This window comes from Patiria miniata, unplaced genomic scaffold (assembly GCF_015706575.1).
Source record: "Patiria miniata isolate m_02_andy unplaced genomic scaffold, ASM1570657v1 HiC_scaffold_5, whole genome shotgun sequence".
Taxonomy (NCBI): domain Eukaryota; kingdom Metazoa; phylum Echinodermata; class Asteroidea; order Valvatida; family Asterinidae; genus Patiria; species Patiria miniata.
The window spans coordinates 13,564,676-13,590,100 of NW_024037072.1; the positions used below are offsets into that span (position 1 = coordinate 13,564,676).

The 25,425-nt window shown below is 38.1% G+C and overlaps 3 protein-coding genes across 3 annotated transcripts; 2 read left to right on the plus strand and 1 right to left on the minus strand.

Annotated features, from left to right (window-relative positions):
- Nucleotides 1-51: 51 nt before the first annotated feature.
- Nucleotides 52-2,299, plus strand: LOC119740461 (lysM and putative peptidoglycan-binding domain-containing protein 3-like). The gene is made up of 2 exons (XM_038215781.1): nt 52-627; nt 1,003-2,299. The coding sequence occupies exons 1-2, from the start codon at nt 265-267 to the stop codon at nt 1,561-1,563; spliced, it is 924 nt and encodes a 307-aa protein (XP_038071709.1). The 5' UTR covers nt 52-264; the 3' UTR covers nt 1,564-2,299.
- Nucleotides 2,300-6,343: 4,044 nt separating this feature from the next.
- On the minus strand, nt 6,344-11,123 carry LOC119741234 (DNA-directed RNA polymerase III subunit RPC7-like). Its single transcript, XM_038216977.1, has 6 exons — nt 10,836-11,123; nt 9,856-9,985; nt 8,959-9,090; nt 8,473-8,558; nt 7,830-7,940; nt 6,344-7,217 (listed from the first exon to the last, which is right to left on the minus strand). Exons 1-6 carry the CDS (start codon nt 10,956-10,958, stop codon nt 7,128-7,130), a joined length of 672 nt encoding a protein of 223 aa, XP_038072905.1. The 5' UTR covers nt 10,959-11,123; the 3' UTR covers nt 6,344-7,127.
- A 188-nt stretch (nt 11,124-11,311) lies between these two features.
- Nucleotides 11,312-24,705, plus strand: LOC119740300 (ATP-dependent Clp protease ATP-binding subunit clpX-like, mitochondrial). The gene is made up of 11 exons (XM_038215566.1): nt 11,312-11,413; nt 13,481-13,683; nt 14,311-14,607; nt 15,129-15,262; nt 16,670-16,838; nt 17,635-17,826; nt 18,616-18,780; nt 19,591-19,844; nt 21,078-21,377; nt 21,802-21,894; nt 22,527-24,705. Exons 2-11 carry the CDS (start codon nt 13,593-13,595, stop codon nt 22,677-22,679), a joined length of 1,848 nt encoding a protein of 615 aa, XP_038071494.1. The 5' UTR covers nt 11,312-11,413; nt 13,481-13,592; the 3' UTR covers nt 22,680-24,705.
- Nucleotides 24,706-25,425: the final 720 nt, after the last annotated feature.

Below are 25,425 nucleotides of genomic sequence, written 5' to 3' on the forward strand. Positions count from 1 at the left end.
GTTCCTTTCTTTTCCCAAGCTTTACTAGCCAACAGTTGGGAACCAGTACAAATGTCAAAGGTCACCGGAAGTACCATCGTGTCACCGTAATATTTTGTGCAAATCGCGTGCGACGTACGGAGCGATTTGCCAGTGATTTTTCTCCATTTTCTTCGATAATTAAAGTAGTGGATTGGACTATCCTGTAGGAAATATTCTCATGATCTAGTAGCTTTGGTTGAGTAGAATGAATGGCATGTTAAACACCAGAACGGTGCCTTTATTATGACCAGCACCGCGGTCGTGTCGAGCCTGAAGTCAGCGGTACGGGACAAGCATGAAAACACGCTGTACACGGCGGGGGCAGTGGCCGTCACGGACCCGCGGCGATCTGCCCTCCTACCCGCTAAGGGCCAAGTGCAAAATGTGCCCGCTTCTCGTGTCTATGTCTTCGGTAACGCCGACGTGGCTGAAGACGAACTCAATGCAGACTCGCAGAAGTCGCAGAACTCTATCGAGATGTCAGATCTGCGACCAAGATCGGGAAAAGTTAAGAAGAAAAAGAAGAATTTGGAGCCGGTTTTCATTGAGAGGGAGATCGAAAGTGGGGACACACTTCAGATATTTTCATTGCAGTTTGGATGTCCAGTAAGTTGTTGGAGTACTGACAAAAACATGGCATGGCTGAAAATAGATGTTTACTCTATAAAATGTTTTTAATTTATCGTTACGATAATGATTTATTGTTAAATCACAATTCCAATTTAAAACAACACTCAACAGACAAATTACTGAGTCAAAACCAGCACTGTTGACAGTGTTGTGTTGATAAATTTGAATTTCTTTAACATCTGAAGTTTAGAAAATCAGTGCTGCTAATGTTCTCAGCTAGTCGATTTAAAATAATAATAAAAACATATGGATGCCTTAAACTCTTATAAAAGGAAATTTTGTTTCTTTTGTAATATTTAAATATAAAGCAATGTTATACAAGAGATTATTTTTTACCTTTTCCCCCAATAGGTAGCAGAGTTGAAACGATGCAACAATCTTATCAATGACCAGGACTTTTATGCTCTGAGGAGGATCAAGATTCCAGTCAAACAGCACGGTCTTCTCACAGAGGAGCAGGAAGAAAGAAGGCGACGTCCGGATGCAACCTCCAAGACGGAACCTCCCAATGGAAACCATCTTGTGAACGGAGGCTATGTCAGTGATTACGAAGAGGATGAAAGTGATTATGGAGAGGAAGACAATCTCCTCGTGAGGCAAATCAGCATCAGGGACTGCATGCGGGACAAGACGACAGCAAGACAGTTCCTGCAGAAGATGGATCAAGATCTTGAGAAGATCTGCCAGGCGACACAGACACAGAAGAAGTCTCTTGAGGAGGTGACGTCGACCCTGACTGAGACCCGCATCCATCCACTCCTACTGCCTTACTTTGAGAAGAGGAAGAAGAGAACTGCTTGTGATGAAGCGACGTGTGGAATGACTTGGAAATCAGTGCTTGCTGTTGTCGTCTTGGTCGCAATAGCTATACCAATTCTTATCGTGATGTATTATCAGCTAAACAAAACATGATGACTGGTCATCCAGTTTCTAAAAGGGTAGTTTTAAAATTTTAAACAGAAAAATTAATTCATCTTTACTCAGTGAAACTTGATAGAGGAATATGACCAAGACATCATGCACATACAATGCAGTGGCCTACCGTGCATGAAATTGTTCTTAGTTGCATCAAATTTAGAGGTCCTCCATGAGAATGTAGCTATTAATAGACCAATCCATTTCGCCCCGCCTACTGCAAACACAGACAACATGTGTACCCCTCAAATGCTGCAGCACAAGTGCCAGCTTTGGCTGTCATACGCACGTACGTGCACGCATGTCAGACTTTGTGCATGCATGTCGACTTATGGCTACTAACCCTTTTGTTTGATCAGTCACAGCACCTACCTCCATGGTCACAGACAGTTAATAATAATTCAATCCTGTTCCCCTGCCATTACACAGGCTTGTCACAAACAGTCGGACCATACTTCTTGTAGGCACTGTGTCAGTGAAATTCCATCAACAGACAAAAGCAGGTGACTGGTGGGCACAGCTGGCTTATCAATCACCTACAGTCCAAGCATAGCTACACTGTACATCAGGGTCCTGTTTTATGAAGGCAAGGAGCACTCAACTGGTACAAACAGTCATTTGCTATATTTTGACTGCTGGGCTGGCCTTGGTGAAATTTGATTGAAATTTCAAAATAACAATGGAAGGGGCTAAATAGATCTGTCTACACTGAGGTGAAATGAGGATTTATGAGGGGAAAAAAATGTTGCAGAAATTTTATTGGGCTTTTGATAACGACTGTCTATTACATGTATCTGCGGAGGTACTTGTAAAGCTTTTAGCAGTGTTTGAGCTTTGCGGTTGCACTTCTGAAAGCTTGTTAATACTGTTAATTCATGATTACAGCAAAACCAAATTCTGAGCCTCCATTTTCATTGTCATTTCTATTTTGTGCACACTTGTAATGTTTTCTCTTGTGGTTAAATTACGTTAAATTATAAGCCTGTGTACCATTTTGGCCAAAAGTGCATACTTTTAGTTTGCATGTAATTCACTCAATGTGCCTTATTTTCATAGGAAATAAAGTCAGAAGTCCTGTACTCATCACTCCAACCATTGCATGCTTACAGGAAAGGGGACACGTCCAACAAAAGGAAAAACATTCAAAGATTACTATATGATGCAGTTTTGGCCAAATGACAAAGTTTTGAATGATGCAGTTTTCACTTAATTATGAACCGTGTTAAATCCAACGAGTTCAAACTATAGGCACGTTATGATGTCTTTTGTTGATCTTTGCAGGGGAAAAAATCAAACAAGCTTCTCTTTTAAAGTTTTAGCCTTTGGAACGTCCTGTAAATCAGTGAATTTTGGTGTGATCACTGAATTTTTTTGAAGTGAACATAGACAAATATATCCAACCAAAACTCTGACAGAACTTTCTTTTTTTTTTTAAACCAACCTTCCCATAATAAATGCAGGGTTGCTAAAGATATTATGATATGATAAGTAGAAGCTGACTAGAAATGGACATAGACACGTTTTAATTTAAGTGTAAATATGTTAGCTATGTATGCCCAGAAATGTTGATAATTTTGACAGTGCAAATCATCAGAATTGGTTTAAAATTGTAAAATGCAGTCAATGAGAGTCCCAGTTTGAGGGAAAATAAGGTAATTTAGGAGCTTGTATAGTGTGAATAATAGAGAGATACATGTATGATATTTTACCCATATTTTGAGAAATTCTCCAAAATGCTAATGTACATGTACTTCGGTTACATATACAAGCACGCATACGTTTAAGTTAACTGTCTGTAAAGCATGTTGTCTTCAATAACTTTCAACTGTACATGTCCATAACTATCTTCTAGTATGTGTTGCAACTTGACGGTGCTTAGTGTCTAACATGCAAGTATCAGCAGGGTTCAACCTTAACTTTTTTTTCACTAGCCATACCATTGAAACAAACTCTTAACTAGCCCACTGACATTTTCACTGGCCCGCATGTTCTTCTTTTAGTGTCTCATAAACAACAATGTGCATATATGTAAACATGCACACTTATCCTGAGGCAATCTTGTCATTGTTTTTTAAACAGATCATTTAACCCTAAACAGTTAATAAAATTAGACACAAATTGATACAGGTTTGCTTTCTGAATTTAATGATTTATGTCTTCCTGTCCTTTCATCTTGGCCGTTGCCCAATAATTTTTGACTCGCCAGCCGGGCTACTTAAGGAATAGTTTGACTAGCCCGCCGCTATTTTGACTAGCATTTGGCTAGCGGGCTACCCTAATCAGTAGCTTTCTGCGATTGCACAGGTGAATTCAGAAAAAAATAGCTCCCTCAAATACATGTAGTTTTAATAAAGTAATTGTATTGAATTTTTTATGAAATTTATCCTTGAAAGAATTAATAAATGAAGGACAAAAACGTATATCATAAGAATAACTGTATACATGTCAAAAGCAGCTGGCTTGGAAAAATTTAATTCTGAATAATTACACTTTGACCAAATTGAAAAAGTATGAAAAGGAATCTCTACTTCTGTTCTTTACCAGTTGGAGGTGTTAGAATTATTTTCAAATTTATATTGTTATTATAATTTTTCTTTTGTAGGGGGGGGGGCCTATGTCAGTTTGATGACCAGTTCAGAGAATTAGTGAAGAAAAACTCCCCCAATCAGATGATATGAACGGTAGGCTTATAGTTATATTAACTATGGCTTATATTCAGTCAACCACTAATTATAATCCCTGATGCTGGTTCTTGTATATCAATTCATTAATACCAGACTTTTACAACCTGTTATATCCAATTAATTATGCATGGTACAGGTGTACATGTATTGTTTTTACCACATGGTTGCAGTTTGCATATACACGTATACAGTTCATTGTTCAAATGCCATATATATTTGTATGTTCTGCATTTACATGTACCAGTATAGTACAGGGAACCATTGCTGTCACTATAAGCAGGAATTATTTCAGTATTAATTTACGAGTACGTACTTATGGACAAGCCCATCTGTTAAACTGTTTTATGTATGTCTAGTCCACGTTCGTTTTTAAACCCTTCATTAACTTCAAGTTACACATATGTTACCAACTACGACAAAACCTTCAAAAATACCCACAGAAAAAAAGTGAGTGAATATCAATTGCAATTAGTCACAAAATCTAACTGCATTTTCTTCAATTCTGTAATTATCTAATGGCTGTTTAATTGTTTAGACGTCATACACATATTAAGTACATTGTATCGTTGACATTTCAACTAAGGAGATACATGTAGGTTGTTAGAACTCACAGCTGTTGGACAGAAAGGATTTTAATTTGATGAACTGGTCTGCGTCATATATGTAATTATCATTTCTGAATTATTGGTCTAAAGGCGCTATCATCCATTGCTATTCAAAAAAATTCTGGACTAAAAAAAAAGGTGTATTTGAATTTTATTTTTAATTTTTTTTTCTATTTACCCAACTTAGTTCAATTTTAGTCCGAGTGACTGTTCATGTGTGTATAAATGTATACTGAGAATCAGAACAACAATGAAGATAATACGTGACAACAACAAAAGTAAACACAATGGGTTATGTAAACAGCATGCCTGGCCTATTAGGTAGTAGTCAGAATTGAGATATGTAATGTCCAAAATTTGCATTTAGTTTGAAAAAAAAAATTGGGTGACCTTAAAATGCTTTTGAATACATACAGTACATATGTACATGTGCTTGTGACAACTGAAACAGGGTGTTCAATACTGGTAATCCTTTTAGTCATTGTGGGGCCGGAATCTGTCCTGCCTACTCACTGTAGCGCCCTAAACCACCCGAGCACTCTATGGTTTTATTGATTCTTCAGTGAATAAACACAATGTAATACAGTGGTGGCGATTTCATACTCAGGTTGATGTAAGACACCTGTAGATGGCTCTTGCTGTAACCATGGCGATCGGTTGGTAAATCTGTGTTTCACCTACATGTACATGTATCAAACACACAAGACGCCGAGATTTCTGAAAACTCGATCAGATCCGTGAAACGTGTGCCTTGAATGAAACCAGTTAATTTATTCTACATGAACTCTTTTAGGGGTAGATTGAAAGTGAACATTTAAATCACATTGTGTTGTATCCTGGGGCAGTTTGCGTCATGACTGTAGATTGTGTTACAGGGCAGACTGTCCCACAATGCAATGTGATGTATACCGTCACATTTTCTGTCAGGCATCTGTCCACTGAAGAGTCCATTATGTAGTATCTATCGAAATCCATTCTTGGAGTTTGATAGATTTTGATGGGATCAGGAGAGTGGAGCTGAGACACAATTTAACATTACATTTACTAAACTACCTTGATGCTTCTGTTTCAGTGTACTGTATAGACCATTTGCACTGTTGCCATCATCGAGGTGCGGGTGCGTGCTTTTGTTGCGCAGGGATATAAGCACGAGTAGATCTTGTGTGCATTCATTTTACTGAATTAAAATTGCTCCACAGACATGGCCGCTACATGTGACGGGTCAGTAAGTTTGAGTTCAGTTGATATGAAAAGTTTCTTCCAGCAAATACATGTATGCGTAGGGAGTTCGGTTTGATTTTAACTTATGTAATTTTAATTTCCATGACTACAGCTCTATGTTCTGCTTTGAGTTTAATGTGCTGAATGTTATAGTTTCTGATTCAAATGATATCACTTAGAGGTTAAAATATTCATATTACATTACATATTGTACTATAGACTCATATTTATTTTATTAAAGAAATTACAGACAATCTGAGCAACCACTGCAAGTTAAGTGAATCGTGTCACAATTTGATCTTTTATTAAAATAAAGCTTCTTGTGAATAAACCAAAGTACGCTTTTCCAATTTTTTTTTGTTTTTAATGACTTTCAAATTATTCATATATTGTGAATAAACCAAAGTACGCTTTTCCAATTTTTTTTTGTTTTTAATGACTTTCAAATTATTCATATATTCAGGACATGTAATATTTACTTGGCACAGACAAAAATTGAGTTTTACAGAGAATTATTTTTTATTTCTGGAAAATAAATAAATCATGGTGGTTGGAAACAAAATGCAACTCAGAATCAAGGGTCGATCAACTTGATAATCACTGGTCATGATGCAAACCATTGTTTAGGGAATTGTATGGGTGGCATTACTGTAACATTTTTCCGTCCATACTTCAAGGGGGGGGGGTACTTAAACTGCAGATTCCAAGCAAATAAGGCTCTGGGTTGTTAGCCTGTAGACTTGGAGGGAAAATTTTTTAACATGTTCAGAATTTGAGATCGAAAGAAAACCTAGGAATTATTTTCCAAAGAAACAATAGGATCTTGTACTGCACATGTTGCTCTGCCAATCAGCACTCTTCTTGGGCCAAAGTCCAGAATTCAGCCAATCAAAATCACTGATAAATAACCAACCTCAGCACTATCCAATTAGCATAGGCATTGCAAAGCTTCAGTTTCATCCAAAACATCAGCTGCATGTGTGAGCCAATCGGAACATCTGACAGATTCATGTGACATTTCCTGTTGCCTAGTTCTGACCAATCGGCTGCCTCAATAGATGGGCCCATCGTCCAATCCATCATCGTCATCATTAACATCGTCCTCTCCATTATCAAAGTATGACACAATGTAGTCTGTACCCTGAAAAAGGAAAAACACAAGAAACAAAAAATTACTTCCATTAGAAAATCTTCAGTCTCACACACAATTGTATATCTACAAAAGATTTTTTAAAGTACATATTTTACACAGAAGTACACAAAAAGGCAATTAACTAGTTATAAAAATTGGCAAAGAAAAGAACTTGTATAATTAGCAAGTAAAAGTATATTCAGACAAATGATTAAAACAAACACGCGCCTAAGCAAATGAACATATAAACAGCTTAAAACAATTTAGGTAAGGCCAATTACATGGCATTCGCAAGGGTACATGTAGGTAGAGGTAGGGAATTTTTTTCTGGCAACTTTGTTGTGTACAATCATAGGGAGGCATCTGCGTGTAGTCAAGGGTTCAAGGTAGAAATTGATGGTTTGGGGTGTTTTTTTCTCATTTTTCCCATAAAAAAAACTTAGAAATAGGTCTGTCAGAATAGGGTAGGTAGGGAAACCGGAAGCAGAACTATTTTTGTTTGGGCCTAACAGTGTATAGTATTAGCAATGCCACAGTAACACAATGCCACAATATAATTAACCATGTAACTACCCATGTGACTAACCATGTGACCACCACACGACTGACCATGTGACTCACCTCTTCTTGGTCCTCTTCATCATAGTATTCCTCCTCATCTATCTCCTCTTCATCTTCATCCTCTTGTTTCTCGTCTCCTGATGCTGCCTCTGTCTCCTTCTGCTCCAACTCCTGTTAAACATCACAAAGTTGAGATGTGTAAAAAAATGCTACTTCGAAATGTCATACTGCTTAATTTTGTTTTTATTTGTGAGGCTTCAAAGAAAATCTCGCCATTCACCTCCAGGCAAGGTCACCGAGTATGAAATAGCATTCCTCCATTCAAAAGAAATAATATTCTCTTCACAATCTGAAATATTTGGCACTGGGATTCAGGGTTCCGCAGTGGAAAGGTGGTTGTGTTGGTTACACCTCTATGTTCCGACACCCCTACATGTATGTTCCGACTGCACATATTCCTATTCCTAACCCTAACCCTAACCCTAACCGGGAGTAACACAATCTAGGTTGTCGGAACATAGGGGTGTCGGAACATAGAGCAGTCACCGTTGTGTTTGGACAAGTTGGATCTAGACTAGAAAAGAACTGCTATGGAATCTGCTCGTTTGAGATCCTTCAATTTAGGTTTTTCCCTCCGAATTTTATCAATCACTTTAAAGCTGGAAGGGTTAATGACTTAGAGATACAGAAACTACAAACTTACAGCCAGTCTTTGGGTGACAACTTCAACATCTTTCTGAGAAATCTGCTTGGCTGCTTGCAGGTTGGGGACCGCTTTCACAGCAGATCCTGTACAATAGCAAATAATATTAAGGGGGGGGGAATGCATCTATATTTGTCAGTGATCAAAATTCAGTGACTATTCCACAATGCTTCTGGATAATAAATTGGGACATTTAGGGTGTTTTTAATTTCTAATCTGATCCAAAAGTTGTTTTATCTTTAAAAAATAAATTGGAATTTTGCACGATCCATTTCCACTGAAGTGACAGGTTGCAAATAATATTTGCAGTCAACACTTTAGTCCCTGTATCACACAAAACCAACAGGCTTGTACCACTGAAAACTGCTACAGCACTGTATGGTTTTATGACTTCATCAGTCAATGAATACAATGTAATACAATGTGTATTACAATGAAATACAATACAGACACGGTACAGGTTAAAACAGCGAAAAGACAACTCACTAGCAGCAGTCTCGCCTTGTTTCTTGACCCTTATTTTCAGCTCTTTCGGGAGTCGGTTCCAATCTGGAGTCCAGCCGATGGTGTTGTCTGAGTTGTTACTCATTCGATACTTATCAGAATATCTCTCAATATCTGACAAAGATAAAAGTGGTAAGAAAAATTTCGTTTAGAAAACGTTTTTAGTGAAGTGCCAAAATTTGATCATGTTTGCCAATAAAAGTCTGTTAAAAGTTGTTTGTTTGGTTCTTTGTTTACTTGTTTTGTTGTTTATTTTATAACTGGGTTACTAGGCATCAACTTAATTGTTCTTGTGGGCTATTAGGGTAATATTGGTTTACTTGGGTCAACTTTTACCAAATTTACTTGGGGGACCACCATGGGCATCGCCAGAATTTTTTTCTAGAGGGGGGCAAAGCACATTATTTCCAAAAATCATTGTACTTTCTCTAGCATATTCTAAATTTTTTGTATCATTGTACTTTCTCTAGCATATTCTAAATTTTCAATTTTTGGGAGGGGGGAGGGACATTGGCCCCCCCCCCACCCCATTGACACCCCTGCGGATGCCCATGTTGTGAAATGTGCATTAAATTAACAGAAATATGACCATGCAGTTCACACCTTGTCTTTCTTTTTTTTCTTCTTCCTTTTTCTTCTTTTATTTTTTTTTCACTTTCCCGCCTCCGCCCCCCTTGCCCTGTCCTGGCGACGCCCATGTGGTCGACATTGTTATGAAAGGCACTGGGTGCAGGATGCATTGGTAGGTTCTTTTTGGTTATGTTGATTTGCCAAAACATTGCGTCAAAGTTTTCCCGATATGTTTCCTTGTGTATAATACAGTATACAATTCAAAGCTTGTTCAAGCATACATTTCCATTCAAACAAGGTGTCTGATACCTTTCTTTTTGTCTTGAGGTTTGATGTAATAAGGGGAGTCCCTCATTGTGTTTCTGAACTCCTGCTTGAGAAGCAGCAGATAGTCCCATTCATCTCCTGTTGGTAGTGGCACAGGACGGAACTCCAAGGGCTGCAACCAGGGTAAAAAAATTCAGCTGATTAAACATCCAAAGCCAGACAGAGACACTGAAATCATCATTCTTGATCTGTTACATTTTGTAAGTAAACTTGGTTCCACGTTTTCTTCAAATATAGTAAAATAATGTTATTCATGTTTTGTTATACCAAGTAAAACAATTAAACCAGTTCGCATCCCCACCTGCTTGCTCTCCCCCCCCCCTTTTTATTTTAATTTCATACATTTACTATATATTTTGAAAATTTGTCGTCATTATTATATCTGTTTGTATTTCGAACACACTTTAGCTATGTAGGAAGGTTATGGTTTCTTGTAATAATTTGTATAAGCAAAAGAGTCAAGAAAATGGAAGAATCCTTCCACCATCTTGTCTTGTAAAATCCGCCATCTTGGTAGGGGGAAAATGGGCCACCTCCTTTATTTTTTCAAAAAGCCCAGAAGAGACACTTATTTATTTGACTCGGCCTTATCTGCAAAAATGGTCAATAAAATGCAGAATAATGAAAATGAAAATACAATGAAGAAAATTTTATTAACTTTTAAATGGGGCCTAAGCTGCAATGCACAATTAATGAAAACAATATGCCCAAAACAAAAATACAGCCCATATCCCCCGCCCCTCCCCCCCCCCCGCCCCTCCCCCCCCCCGCCCCTCCCCCCCCCCCGAATGAGCCACAAAATACCCCACAAATACCCCCAAAATAAGAGAAGAAATTTTAGACTGAGTGGTTAAGCACCTGTGTATTTCATGTCTGTGCATATTGTTAGGCAAATGTTGCCAGATTCCTTTTGTTTATCGGTCAAATTTGAGAATTATAGGAAACTAGATCTAGATGCCTACTGGAAATAGTGGAGGAGGTTGTGACGTCGTTGGGGGCAGCACATCACCACGGCCCAAGCCCAACACTTCTGCGGTGAAGGCCATCGCACCCCCTCTCCCTCGACCACGACCACGCCCTGCCATTTTGAGAACTCCAACAAGCTCTACAAGCTGCCTACAAAATTTTGAGCATGTTTTCAAACTGAATCAATAGAGGTGAGGAAGGATTATGACTGAGTTTATAACCGCGCGATCATGCAAAATTGCGGTCACATGGGGGCTGCCATCTTGTGTTTGTTACAAATCACGTGCGACAACAAAGAATGACGTAACGTGCAAAAAAATAATATTTGTAAATAATAATATTTTTTTAACAGCTAAGTTTAAAGTCAATAAAATACAAAAATATATATATAAACTTTATTTTTATTTTTTTAATATTCTTTTTAGTTGGCAATGGAAATAAAACAAAGACGATAAAGATTTTAAAAGTAAATTATTTATATCGAGGATGGTTATGTCTTCTCTATTTTCCGACTAATGACCGAAAGCAGAAGCATTTCTTGCAAACGATTTTTGGTTTTTCCTGATATTTGCAGGTAAATGCACCTTCATTTTATCATTGTTTATTTCCAGATATATCAGTGCGTTTCCCCTTTGAAATAAATCAAAAGATGTCGTTCTTCAGCCACGCCATGCACCGTTAACATTTCCTGACACAGCCTTGTTAGTTGTTTTGTCCTTGAGAATGAAAACAAGGATCACTCATTGAGCGCATGATCGATCTGAATGGGTTTTTTGTGTAATCGAACAGGCTACGTGCTATTTTTACATTATGATATATGGCCGTGATGTATATGCTGAAAGAATGTTGCAACCCAACGCTGCTTTTTTCTTCATATATCAATTATCATTTCAATGAATCTGGGACTGAGATTGAGAAACATTTCCAATTTAGTTAGTAGGAAATATTTTTTTGACTCTCCATAGACTTTGTACACAATCGCTGAAGTGGCGTTGTCAGGCCGGTTGCAACATTCTTTCAGTATATGCCAATATGAATTCATGCTGTGTATAACTGCCCAATAGCCGTAGCCGTGTTGCCATTTTAGTTTGTGGCTCCAGAGGGTTTTTTTTTAAAAGAGAAGTAGGCCTAAAGTCCGAAATTTCATTAGGTCTGAATTCCCGCTCCCTGCATACAACATCCCAACGGTAATCCTTACTTTTAGGACGCCTCTATTTTGTACGAGTTCAGTTGAAAACCGACTTTTGCAGATGACTGTCCAGTACCAAAGTGACTTTTGCAGGCTAAAGAAGTCTTTTTTCTTCAGACAAACTCATGTTAGTTATAATTTTGAAAGCACTTTCAAAGAAAATGCGACTTTCCTACCTTTTTTTGCAGTTCGCCATCTTGCTTTTTTAATTTATTTTCTGTTTGTCATTGTTTGTCATCGTCGTCTTTAACCCCTCATAAATCAAAACCCTGCCCTCTTTCTACAAAATCAAACCTGCTGATATTCAAGAGGTGTCATTGCCAAATGTTCAAATGTGTCAATAAATATCAGAATGTCACTTTTGAGTGTCATTTAGTCAGCTGTTTTGGTGAGTCTTTTAACCTTATATAGGAAAGGGGTCCTAAAAGTAAGGATTACCATCCCAACGACATTTAGCGTGGAACCAGACTAGGCAACAAGGCTACGAATAATGCGCAGTCGTGTATATACACTGTCATAATGACTGTCCGCTCGAAATGTCAGCCACTTCATGACTTCAAGTTCAACTTTCAACTGGTTAAACCATTTAGTAATCTCTCTGCCTTCATCAATAAACAATGTAAAAAAAATGTTGCAATCTGACACCACTTTTTTCTTCATATATCATCTCAATGATGGTCATTTATTGCAAAAATGATGATAAGGCATGAATCTGGGACTGAGAAATATTTCAAATTCTGTCAGGAAATACTTCAAAAAAATTCTTGACTCTCGAGCTCTCCATAGACTTTGTACACCGTCGCAGAAGTGGCGTCAGATTGTAAACATTTTTCCCACAATGCCATGATTGTGTGATGTATGCATTTGTATTTGGGCAATTATGTAGTTACGGGTCCTTCTTTAGTCAGTGTTAGTTTGGGTCAAATTAGAGTCATACATTTTTTTTATCATTCCAAAATGACTTTTTTAACCTGAAGCAGACTTTCCTTAATTCTAATGACACATTTTTTGTAAATGTAAACAGTTTCTTGTGGTGGAAAGTACAATATTTGTAAGCGTTTCACAGTTGGTGCGATGCGAATCAGTGCAGTTTTCGGGGACCGCCATGTTCGTATTGGGTTTTGTCTTCGTTGTCATTTTATCCCCAAAGTTCCCTCAAAAATTAGAAACCCTGCCGTGTATCTGTGCCTGATGGTTCTTGATGTCACCAACTAGTTTTGATAGTCAAATAACTTAGAAATGGATTTTGTTCTAGGAGAAGGACCCTACACAACACATGGCAATGCCATCATTGTGTGACGTGTGAATTGTTATTTAAGATTACAATTTGTTGCAGGCCTTTCCATTGTTTCTATCCAGGCATGGGGAAAATATCCCAAAGTTTGAGTAAACAATTTTTGGACAAAGGAAGTCGTCAACTTTCTTGATCAAATTTATTTTTTCACACCACAGGTTGGTCAGGAGGCTCGCTGCAATCTTGTATGGAGAATAGATCCCTTAGGCATCCAAGACTGACGTTAACAGGCATCATTTTACAACACGAGAGGTAGCCAACACGACCATCATGCCGCCTAGTTTACGCTGTAATCTGACCCCAGTCAGGCAGATTCTGTGCCGAGGGAACAACCCAGCTAAAGCATCACGTGGTGTACCATGTGAGTAGTCCCCTTGTTTCAGATTCTTTCAAAAATATAAGAGTGAAATTCTTTAACCCTAACCACCCCAACCCTTCAAAATCCAACTCAACTGCATGTTTTGGTGGAATCTGTTGGAGTGAGTACTGCACTAAACTGATTATGCTTTACAGGGGGTTAGGCATACCACCATGATCAGAGTCCAATAGTTTGGGTGTTGTTTTTACCATATGGTGTTGGATTTTGCAAGAGTTAGGAAGGTTCCCACGTTGTAGTAAATCACCGAAGGAGTTAGGGATAATATGGGTGTCTGCTGTTTGTAGCACTAAAGGACTAATGGAAAAAACAAGAAAAGGAACACCTTTTAGTATGATATCACCAAAAGATTTCCTGAAATTAAAGAGATTCTTTCTTATTGGTTTGTATGTTGATTGAAGGGAGGCGTTACCCGTTTATAGCTCATTCAAGGATCATTCCAGGTATTTAAGGCTGAAAATTTGCTAAATCAAATAAGTTCAGTAGCAATCAGTTAGCTGAAGTGGGTTGTTGGTATTTTAGTACATGAAAAAATCGAAGTGTTTTGAGGGTTTGGGCTGATCAAAACGTTTCGTGTCCTGTGATCGTCTTTATCAATGTTGCTTCACACAGGTATCCATGGTTACAGTGCACGACCACTAGCATCCGTCACCCAACTCCCTCAACCGTCCACGCCCGCAAACATTAGCCTCATTCTCAGTCGGGGTCTAGCCTTCTCACACTCCCTCAACGCCAGCACAACAGACGGCTCATCCAAAGGGGACGGAGTCAGTGGACGGAAATCCAGAGGGAGTAGCGCCAGTGGAAGTAACAGTGGAGGGAGTAGCAGCGATGGAGGGAATGGCTCCTCTAACCAACTGTGCTGCCCCAAGTGTGGGGACCCGTGTACACACGTTGAGACATTTGTCTGTGAGTAGACTAACCCGTCTAGATCCAATATGTGGTGTCGGAACATTTTGATGGACATGAGTCTGTATTGCACAGACACTGTGACTGGACAATGTTTACATGGTGGTTGATTTACCAGTTTTGTTCAGTTCAAAGAATTTAAAATTTGGTTTGGGGACAGATAACAAGATTTTGGAAAATTCCAAGTAAAGACACGGTATGAATAAGGGTGAACAAAGCAGTTCCTATATTACTGAAGATTTTAAAATGCTATAAACAGGGTTTGAAATGAAGAAATACACTTGAATAGAGAAATTGACTTGGGAGGGGGGTTTTGAACCTTCAACCTCCAGAAAAGTACACCAGTGCTCTACTAACTGTGCTATCCAGCCCTTTGTTGGTGGTTCCCCATTTTGTCAATATCTTTGTTCAAGGGGCGCTAGTCAGAAGCCATAAACCTGTATATGCCATGTAGCTAGCAACTTTTATAATTTGCAAAGTTTACTGTTTTCAAACATCTTCTAAAATGTGTTCTATTGCAGCTTCCACAAGGTTCGTAAAGTGTGAGAAATGTCATCACTTCTTTGTGGTCCTGTCAGAAACAGACAGTAAAAAGAGTCTAAAAGAGACGCTACCACCCAAGCCAGAAAGACCTCCACCTCCGCCTCCTAAAAAGGTACCTTGCTGCATACATTTTGTTGTACGGATACTGTTTTATTCCTTATTACTAAATCTTCCAAGGAAACACAAAACTTTAAGATTTGTTTCTCGCCATTGCCACTATTGAAGCATATTCAAAAGCAGCTTGTCCTCTTTGCTTGCCTTAAAAAAACACTACCTGTTTAATACTGGCCTCAGATTCGCACTGAATTTTTTTTTTTCAATTGATGTTTAAAACAGTTATGACCTACTTGTGAAAGTCATCAAATAGTCATTTTGCAGTCGGTTGGAATGACTCCCGAGTCTATTCAATGAAAATTTAATACACAAGGTTTGCCTGTCTGAAACCAAAAGCTATTTAAGTTATCCTGAGTCCTTTTTGTTACCTTTTGGTTTGGTGCGACAGTCACGCCACAGTGAAGAGGGGTATGTGTCTTTTTACGCCAAACCTCCTCAAAATCAGTTGCACTCTGTAAACAGAGGCAGGGTTTGACTTTAGCGGTAGCCCGCTAGCCAAATGCTAGTCAAAACAGCGTCGGGCTAGTCAAACTATTCCTTAAATAGCCTCGCTTGCAATCAAAAGTTATTGGGATACGGCAAAGATGAAAGGACAGGAAAATATAAATCATTAAATTCTGAAAGCAAGCCTGTATCAATTTGTGCCTTATTGTATTAACTGTTAAGGGTTAAATTATTAGATCTGTTTATTTGACAAGATTGCCTCAGGATACACGTTTTATTATGCACATTGTTGTCTATGAGACACACTATAAAAGAAAAACATGCGGGCTAGTGAAAATGCGTGCGGGCTAGTTAAGAGTCTGTTTCAGTAGCCCGGCTGGCTAGTGAAAGAAAAAGTTAAGGTCAAACCCTGAAAGAGGTGATTCGGTCTTTGGATTATCCATTTGTTTGTACTGTTCATCGATGATAACTGTGACGTGTCACCACAATATGAGCTTAAAGTCAGAAATTGTCATTTTGCAGTACAGTGGGGCAAAGCCAAAATTTGAATGGGTGGCCAATTTTTTTGTTTTCAGGTGAATCTCAGTCTGCAAGTCCTGTTTTACCTTTCTCAATTTCTTTTGTTATGTCAAACATCTGTTAATCCTATTTTCATCCCCTTTTATTAGTTGACTGTTATTCACTGTAACACAACGCCAGGATTTTTAAATGCCATTTTCTCAAAAATTTGTTTTACAACTTCAAGTACTGTAAGCTGGTGATCTATAATTCCGTTACTAAACTCATTACCCCTAAATGTTATATACTATCGGAAAGCTCTTGTTCTGCAGAATCCAGATACATAAATATCTCAATTCTTAAAAATGTCAGACTTTTAGCCCATTTTGTGATGACAGGCCATACTTGTTCTGATTGCTTCTCCCGTTTACTGATTCAAATTATATCAATTCTCCCTTTGCAGATCTTTGATTTTCTGGATAGACATGTCATAGGCCAGGAAGAAGCTAAGAAGGTGCTGTCAGTTGCCGTGTATAATCACTACAAGCGAATCTACAACAACATTCCTGTATCCACGGGCAAGAACCAGATGGACGGCGCTGAATCAAAGAGTCCAGCATTCACTCCAAGAGGTAACTTTATCAACAATTTGCCCAAAATACCCTCCCTTGCTAGAAGCAGCCTATTCCAGATTGTGTCCACACTTAAGTGTCCGTCTTTACTCAGCAAGAGGTTCTGGCTTTGAGGCCCCCCCCCCCAAGCTTGTAAAGTTTTCTTAACTCAAACTCTTGAAAAGCACTGAAAACACACAGCGTATCACACTAAAGAGTAAAGTTCATTTTAAAATCAACATCAGAACAAAAAAAACAGTTAAATGAGTGTTATTGACTGGTTCTTTTACCATGGCTTACACCCAATTCAATCTTGAATCCCAGAGTCTTGACTCGGGTCGATTCAAACAGAATTTGTTTTCAGACGAGTGAACTTTATGAAGTCATTTTTTTTCCCATTGGCCAGACTACAGCAGTAGATCTTTTGACGTAGTCATTCCTAAAGTTTCTGTGAAACTTTGAATTGTTCATGTACTCAATTCTTCGGTATAACTGGATGTAGTGTGACCATAGAGTTCCAGTTTGAAACTGATGGCAGAGTGTCTTCAGTAAGCAAGCAGCTTTTTGTTTGAGCCCCAATGTGAACTTGTGTAAAGTCAACATTACCACAAATTCCTGTGATTGTTCTTAATCATTGGCTGAATAAGTCAAACTTAAATCTTGTGAAGTTTTCTTTTTTTTGGACAGCTCTTGGAAACACAACATTTCATGATCATGATTAATTTTTGTACAGAAAGAAAACATTTATGATTGTTCACTGTCTTTTCGCTTCATCTCCGTAATGACTTACGAACCCCCAAATGTTCTTCCTTTATAGAGCTGCTTCAGATAGCAGGCATTAGCAGTCAAGGCAGTGCTCTCGGTGCCTCATCCCTGCAGCAGCAACAGCAGTCCACACAGGGTAACGAGACAGAGCGACAGCTACGAGGCAGCGGCTTGCTGGATTCACAACATCATGAACTACGACTAGAGAAGAGTAACATTCTACTGCTAGGACCGACAGGATCAGGTGAGGAGAGTTTTCATTGACTGTACACTCAATAGTAATAATTCAAAACGAAATTGACACTGAAGTGCCATTTCTTTCAATTGTTTGCATTCAAGTGCATTTCGATAATAGGAAAACAATAGACAACTGACAGTTGGAAATATTTTGTAGTCCATGCCCTATGTTTGAGTAAATCCATTAACATTTGCATTAGTTTGAGTAAATCCATTAACTTTTCATTACATTGTTTTAATTCCCTGGTGAATCCATAAAAACCACCCATTTCTGCAGCAATTTTGAGCATTATGAGCTCCGTGCGTGGCCAAGGTAGGGCGCAATTTGCATAGCCTGCTTTGGGGGGCGTGCACTTCGCTGGTTCACGCCCGCATTGCATGCACAGTGTGTGCATCGCGGTAGCTGTATGGTCATGAAGCAAGATGGCGCCTGATTGAAACCTATTTAACGGCTCCCCAAAAGCCTCTCTCTTTTGAACTGGTGAGGGGGTACGTCTATACGTAGCTGATAGGAAGTAGCAGACAGGGCAGTTTGGGGGTACAGAAACTGACTTCTGAGAACTAATTATTGTTGAAATAGAGTTGACCAGACCATGCTGTTACAAATAGAAGCATATATAAATTCACAGGGTGCTCCCAGAAAACCCAATATCTAGTACAGAAGAACAGCTATCTCAAGTAAGCATAACAGCAGTGATTTGGCTGTCCGCCAATGCAGCTGTTATCGTCCACCTGTTTGTGTTCATCCACCTGTTGTTTACAATCCACTTTGTAATCCATTTGTGTCTATTCGCAGGTAAAACCCTGATCGCCCAGACCATAGCACATTGCCTGGATGTCCCCTTTGCCATCTGTGATTGTACCACGCTAACCCAGGCTGGCTACGTAGGAGAAGACATTGAATCAGTCATTGCTAAACTTCTGAGTGATGCCAACTTCAACGTGGAGAAGGCTCAACAAGGTAAAAAAAAAATCCAACCTCTTCCTCAAAAACAAAATCTTTAGAACCTTTCAAATCCACCAGGTAGTTGTAGGAAATTTTGCAGGATTAAGGAAAAGTAGAGACTGCCACTGTTACTTTGCATGCGGTTTGGTGCCCCGTGAAAGTTAAAAAGATTGAGTAAGAAGAATTTGCCGTAGGTTTCATGTATTGAAGAGGATTTCAAGGATGTGAAGTTTCAAGAGTCGGGATAACCCTGACCTTCCTCAATCCTCCAAAGTAGTTTTGGAGAATTTTGGAGAATTTTGGAGGATTGATGATAAATGCAACACACAATTTTGGAGGATTGTGGAGGATTGAGGGCATGTGGACATTCAGTATCGGTTGATTTTGGAGGATTGAGGATGAATGATGTTTGAAGAAGAGGAGGATTTTGGAGGATTGGGGATGAATGATGTTTGAAGAAGAGGAGGATTTTGGAGGATTGGGGCTGAATCTATTTTGAGAGGATGGGCTGTTGGAGGATTTTGAAGGATTGAGGCAGTGGGTATCCTTCATTTGAACATAAGTGCAAAATTTTGGAGGATTTTGGAGGATTGAAGATGGTTCCTAGCAAAAAGGGCCCAGGGAGTTAGGGTTAAAGGGTAATGCTGCACACAATTTCACTGCCTGGGTCTCTTTACCAGCCAACAACTACACTATGTCATAAATGACGACGAGTTAATAAGTGAGTCAGTCTGTGTGTTGGGTACAAAGAATACACTAGGCTGACCCTCGGCGACCAGCACAAATCTCCTGTCAACCCATCATTTGTTGCCTCTAACCCCACAGGTATCATCTTCTTGGACGAGGTGGACAAGATTGGCTCGGTACCAGGCATCCATCAGCTCCGTGACGTCGGAGGCGAAGGCGTCCAACAAGGCTTACTCAAGATGCTGGAAGGCACGGTGGTCAGTGTGCCTGAACGGAGCTCACGCAAGCTACGTGGAGAAAGCGTGCCGGTTGACACCACTAACATACTGTTTGTAGCTTCTGGAGCGTTCAATGGCTTGGATAGGATCATCAGCAGAAGAAAGCAGGAAAAGGTGGGAAATTAGTTTCTTTATTTATTTCATTAATAGGCTCCTGTTAATGTCTTTTCATTTCTCAGAATGCCTCATGTCAATAAAGTTGCCAGCGTATTGTAAGAATGAGTGGAAAAAAGGAGTTGGTAGAAACTTGTCTACAGTCAAGCAACGATCGAAAAATGTTTATAAGTTGACTGGATTTGAGTTTTTCTTTATAACTTGACCAAGTCTCATTTTAACCTTCTAGAACAGAAGTTTGTTTTGTAGAGATTTTTTATTTCAATACAGCACTTTAAAATGGTTTGTGATGTTGAAAGGGCCCATGTAATGTAATTTTGAATCCAATCCTTGAAAATGCACCTTTGTGTCCCATTTAACCTTATTTTCTATTTTCATTCTGCCATGTTTAGGGTATTTTTGTGCCTTTTTGGTTTTTGTGCTAATATAAATTTCCATATTCAAGAGCAAAAGTGTGATGTCATTTTAGGCAGAAACCTTAATGTTACAGATATCAGCACCAAAAGTTGCCAGCATTTTGGAAATTTGCTGTCGTAATTTTCTTTTCTTTGGTGATTCGTCGCAGAACATGGCAGTAAGCCAAAAAAATTAACTTTCTAACAAATGTTTGAATAGAAAACCCCTAAACTGATCAGTGTCTTCCTAAAATGACATCACAGCAACAAAGCCCTTAGTTGTCAGAAAAAAGCACTGAACATTTTAAATGTTTAAAAAGTGCCTTTTTCAAGTAAATTAACCAAAAAGGGATGTCAAATAGTGTTCATACATTTAATAGGAGTAGAAAGATGAACAAAATATGTTCCTAAAATAAAATTCATGTCTTGGACCCTTTAAATTTCTTCACTGTGTCCTACATGTACTTAATTTCCACACAAAGTGTTTTGATTTGAGAAAGGTTAATCTTATTTTCACATATGTGGTGCGATCAAGCTACATGAGTCGTTTGTCGACCCTGGTCAAAAAAAAATTTATTACAGATTTGAAAAGGGCACAGTCTCAGCATTACTGCTGTGAAAACTGCATGCTGGAACCATCTTTAGTTCGAACATTATGGAAGTCGGAACACCAAGAGATGCAATGAAGTGATGTGATGAAGTGGTCCTATTTTGGCCTGTATCTCCAAATAAAAAATCCTGACAAACGACTCATTTAGCTTGATCGCATCACATATATTGTTTCTGTGAGGCTACAAGTTGAGTGAAGTCTGTACATTTTGTTTTAACTCTGTCTCAGTACCTTGGTTTTGGAGCCCCTGCCAATGTCAGCGAGGGGCGACGAGCAGCGACCAACGCCGACCTCTCAAACCAATCAGCTCTCTCCGATACCAAAGTGGACAATGATGAAAAGGACGCCCTCTTGAGGCAGGTGGAGTCCAGGGACATGATTGAGTTTGGCATGATACCGGAGTTTGTCGGACGCTTCCCCATCAACATCAGCCTGACGTCGTTGGACGAGGCTATGCTACTCAGAATACTCCGAGAACCTCGCAACGCCATTGTGCCTCAGTTTGAAATGCTGTTCAAGATGGATAACGTAAGTGGCCTTGCAAGATTCTTTGCTGAACTTAATGAGCAGATGTGATCAGAGGCCAAGATTGAGTTCATGTGCACAGAAATTTGCCACAAAATATTTGCTGAACAAGAACAGTGACCAACCAAAATGCTGTGCAATCATTGCAATGTTTATTCCTTATGATTGTTTTTGTATTATGATCTGTTTAGCAAATTTGCATTCATTATGCTCCATGTCGTTGGTTAAGTTTCAGAGGGTGAGGTAAACTTTCTTTCATTGGTAATTAGGTCTCAGCATTAAGAATGAAACAGTCAGGCTCCTTAGTCCTTTCTTCTAAACTCCAACTCTCACCATGTTTGCTCCTTGTGTAACACGGTTTATTTCGGGGTTTGTTTAAGATGACAAGATGGTTAAGTTGATCGGTTGCTGCCTTTTCTTTTGATAGTGTACACTGAACATCACTGAAGATGCTCTGTCTGCCATCGCTAAGATGGCTCTGGAGAGGAAGACTGGAGCACGTGGTCTTCGCTCCATCATGGTAAGCCATTCTTCCATCAGAGTGTTAGAACTGAATACTGAGCAAGCATAATGTGATATTAATATCATTATTAACTCTCCACAAATAACGTGTTCTTAAGAAAACCACCATTAACCCTGCTTTCCTTTGATCAGTCACAGACAGTCAAAAAGTCAATCCTGTTCCCCTGCCTGGCCTTTTACACAGGCTATTCACCAACAGTCAAGATCATATTTCTTGTAGGCACTGTGACAATCAAATTCCATCAACAGACAAAAGCAGGTGACTGGTAGGCACAGCTGGCTTATCAGTCTCCCGCAGTCAAAGCATAGCTATATCAGGTTTCATAACAGCCACAGCCAGTCAATCCGGCTTTATGAAGGCAGGGAGCACTCAGCTGTTAAAAACAGTCACTTGGTTTATTTTGACTGCTGGGCTGGCCTTGTTGAAATTGCCAGCCAGAGAGGGTTAAGGAGAAGATAAAAAGTGCAGAATGGAAGAGAAGGAAACTAATCTTTCCTTGCTCCAACATTTTCAGTCTCACCAATGACACATAAGGAAAGCACAATTTAAGGTACTTGACAAGGATTTGAAATTTGGATAACTAGAAGAATTTCTCAAAATGTTGTTTTTTAATGATTCTCTTATTGCAGGAAAAGATCTTATTAGAGCCAATGTTTGCTGTTCCTGGATCTGATATCGAAGAGGTGACAATTGATGCAGAAGTTGTGAAAGGAGATAAACCTCCGGTATACACCAGAAGACCCATGGATTCGGATGAACGGCAGGAAGCCATGAACTATTAAGTATCAAGCTCTGTGATTGGCTCATGAACCAATGTCATATAAAACAGAAACTTTCATTGGTCCATTTTAAATGTAAAGATACTTCTTATTGGTGAATCCAGCAGAATTTACTACATGGCTTGAAACTGAGGGAGCAATCTGAATATTTTTAAGAACAATTCTGATTGGTCCATCAGTTTGAAAGCTTTACTCTGATTGGTAGACTCAAATTGTAAATTGCTGTAATGGATAATCATCCAGGGGAACTATTTTCCTAACCTAGTTCTGTAGGTTTGTAACACTAATTTAAGTATTTTTTAGTAGTCTCTGTCAAAACATGGTATTGAAAAATCTTTTCTCTGATCTTCAAAGTTGTGTACTTCACATTTAAATTAAAATTAAATCAAAACTATTTTATTATTCTGTACCTCAAACAAAAAAATAGCATTTTATTGGAATTTTTTGTAAAATATTGTAAGAAAAGCATGAAGGGGATTTGTCTGACTAAACAGTGCTTTAGAGAAAGTGGATTACTTTCTCAAATTAAGCTTGGACTGTGGTTTAGTTTTAAAGTATTTAACTAAATAGGTTCACAATTTGTCAGATTGTTAAATCAAATTACACTTGATCAAAGGTTTATTTTAATTGTGTAGAAAGTAAAGCACGAAAAAGGAATCAATCAAGTGTGCCTAAAATTAATTTCCTTGGGAATATGTTTGATCAGTTTCATAAGCGACAGGTAGACGTTGTGTTAATAATTATCAGTGGGATTGGTCAGTTGTGTTACCCAGCTACTTATGTACATTGTGTGGTGTTTGTATTTTGAAAAAACACTCGACAGTTTTTTAGTTGATATTGTGTTCATTTGTGTTGAAAGTGCACTTTGTACACCGAAACGATTTGGATGACGCTATTTACATGTTCAGAAAAGAAATTCTTGTTCATTTTTTTTTCCTGTCGAATTCTGTCACGAATTTGGCCCTTGGTGATGGGTTACTTCAGGTATCTTTTTACAAAACCTGTATGGAAATATTAACCAATACCTTGCATATTTATTCTATATTGAAAATTGCAATTGAAACATTTAGTCTCTTCAGGCAGCCAAAGCCAGATTAATTTTTTACTACCAGTTTTATTGCATTATACAAGTGCTTGTTTAAAAATCCTTAGTTTAATTATTTCTTTGAAAAAAGTTCTCTGGTTTTTACATATGCTATTCCGTTTGAAGTCAGAAAAATTGCATGCGGTTTCACTAACTCTGGTGTTGGAGTTTAGTATGAGCAACAAACTTGACATTATATACGATTTGAGGCTTTGCATGGTGGGGTATCGGTATCGTTTCGGTTTGCGGTAACACCATGTGGTAATAACTACTGCTTAGAAGATTTTGACATTGTAAAACTGTTATTGGCTTATGAAGCTTAACTTCTTTCAAATGTGATGTATGTTACAGGAATGAAGAAAATTCAAGAAAATAATAAACTTAATAATATTATTTTGCTGTCCTGGTAAGGGTTAATGCGCTTAATTTGAAACATCTTTTTCCGTGAAAGATTCTTTTTAGTTTTTTTTTTTCTCAAATAAAGGAACAAATATTGTATATATACAAATTAAAATTGTGTGTACTTATGTCATTTTCTTAATTTATGTATGATTCTAGCCCGCAGGACAGAGAGAATATCCAATTTAAAGTTAACAAATTCAACCATATCTTTTAAAGGGGAATTACTTCCACATAAATAACTGAATATTTCTTAATACAACACCAACTTTTGTTGTTTTATTTCGATTTTATTCTTCAATGCTATGCATTAACAGCATGCATAAAACTGAATCTATTCTCTCAAAATACATTCAATGCAACCAAAATATATATATACACTTTATTTACTAAACGTTAGGAATACAGAAGTCATCGAAGAAAATAACTTGAACGGTTATTTGTTAATATTTCAACAGTTGAATTTGAAATCTATTATGCGTAAGCATGGAAGTTCGTAGGAATTAGAATAAATATATTTACAAAAGGTCAAATTCTCTTCTAGAATATCAGCCAATGAGTGCTAGTATCTATCATACATATTCATGACCTAAAAAGGGTCAACTTTTTGTCAGGAATGAAATCAGCCAATGACTACTAAGTATCTGTATCTCATACATATTCATGACCCAGCTATTCATGTACACTGCATAGCAGACGCTCTGTCTAATCAATTGACCGAAGTTGAAACAATTTTCAAAGTGAAATTGAAAATTTAATCAACTGTGCTTTGCAAACAGCATGTTTGTCTCATAAATAAGAAAGATAACTTGTTTTCGTCAGTCCTCCGAGTTAAGATTATATTTTTTGTGAATATTAGAAAAATTAAAATAAAAGATGTAATTCCAAATGTTTGAATACATTTCTAGACAATTAAAAAAAATAGTGAATACACGTACAATTACTGACCTCAAAAGGATTTCAGTCAGCATTTCAAATAATTTAAGGAAGAATAATAACAAGGTGGTCAAATTTGAGACAATTGCAAGAAAATAAATTTCAACTATTTAACTGAATACTTATAACACTGAATTTGCAAGTGAATTGACTGGTGGATATGAGAAAAGCACACAGCATATTATTGTTCAATAAAACAGCAAATGTTTTGTGTAATCTCCATTGGCCATGATTCAAAACATTTTGTGCATATTTTTGAGGTAGAAAAGACTATCTGAATAAGTTGAAAGTGGATCAAAAATAACAGCGGTGGAAAAACATCTTTTGCAT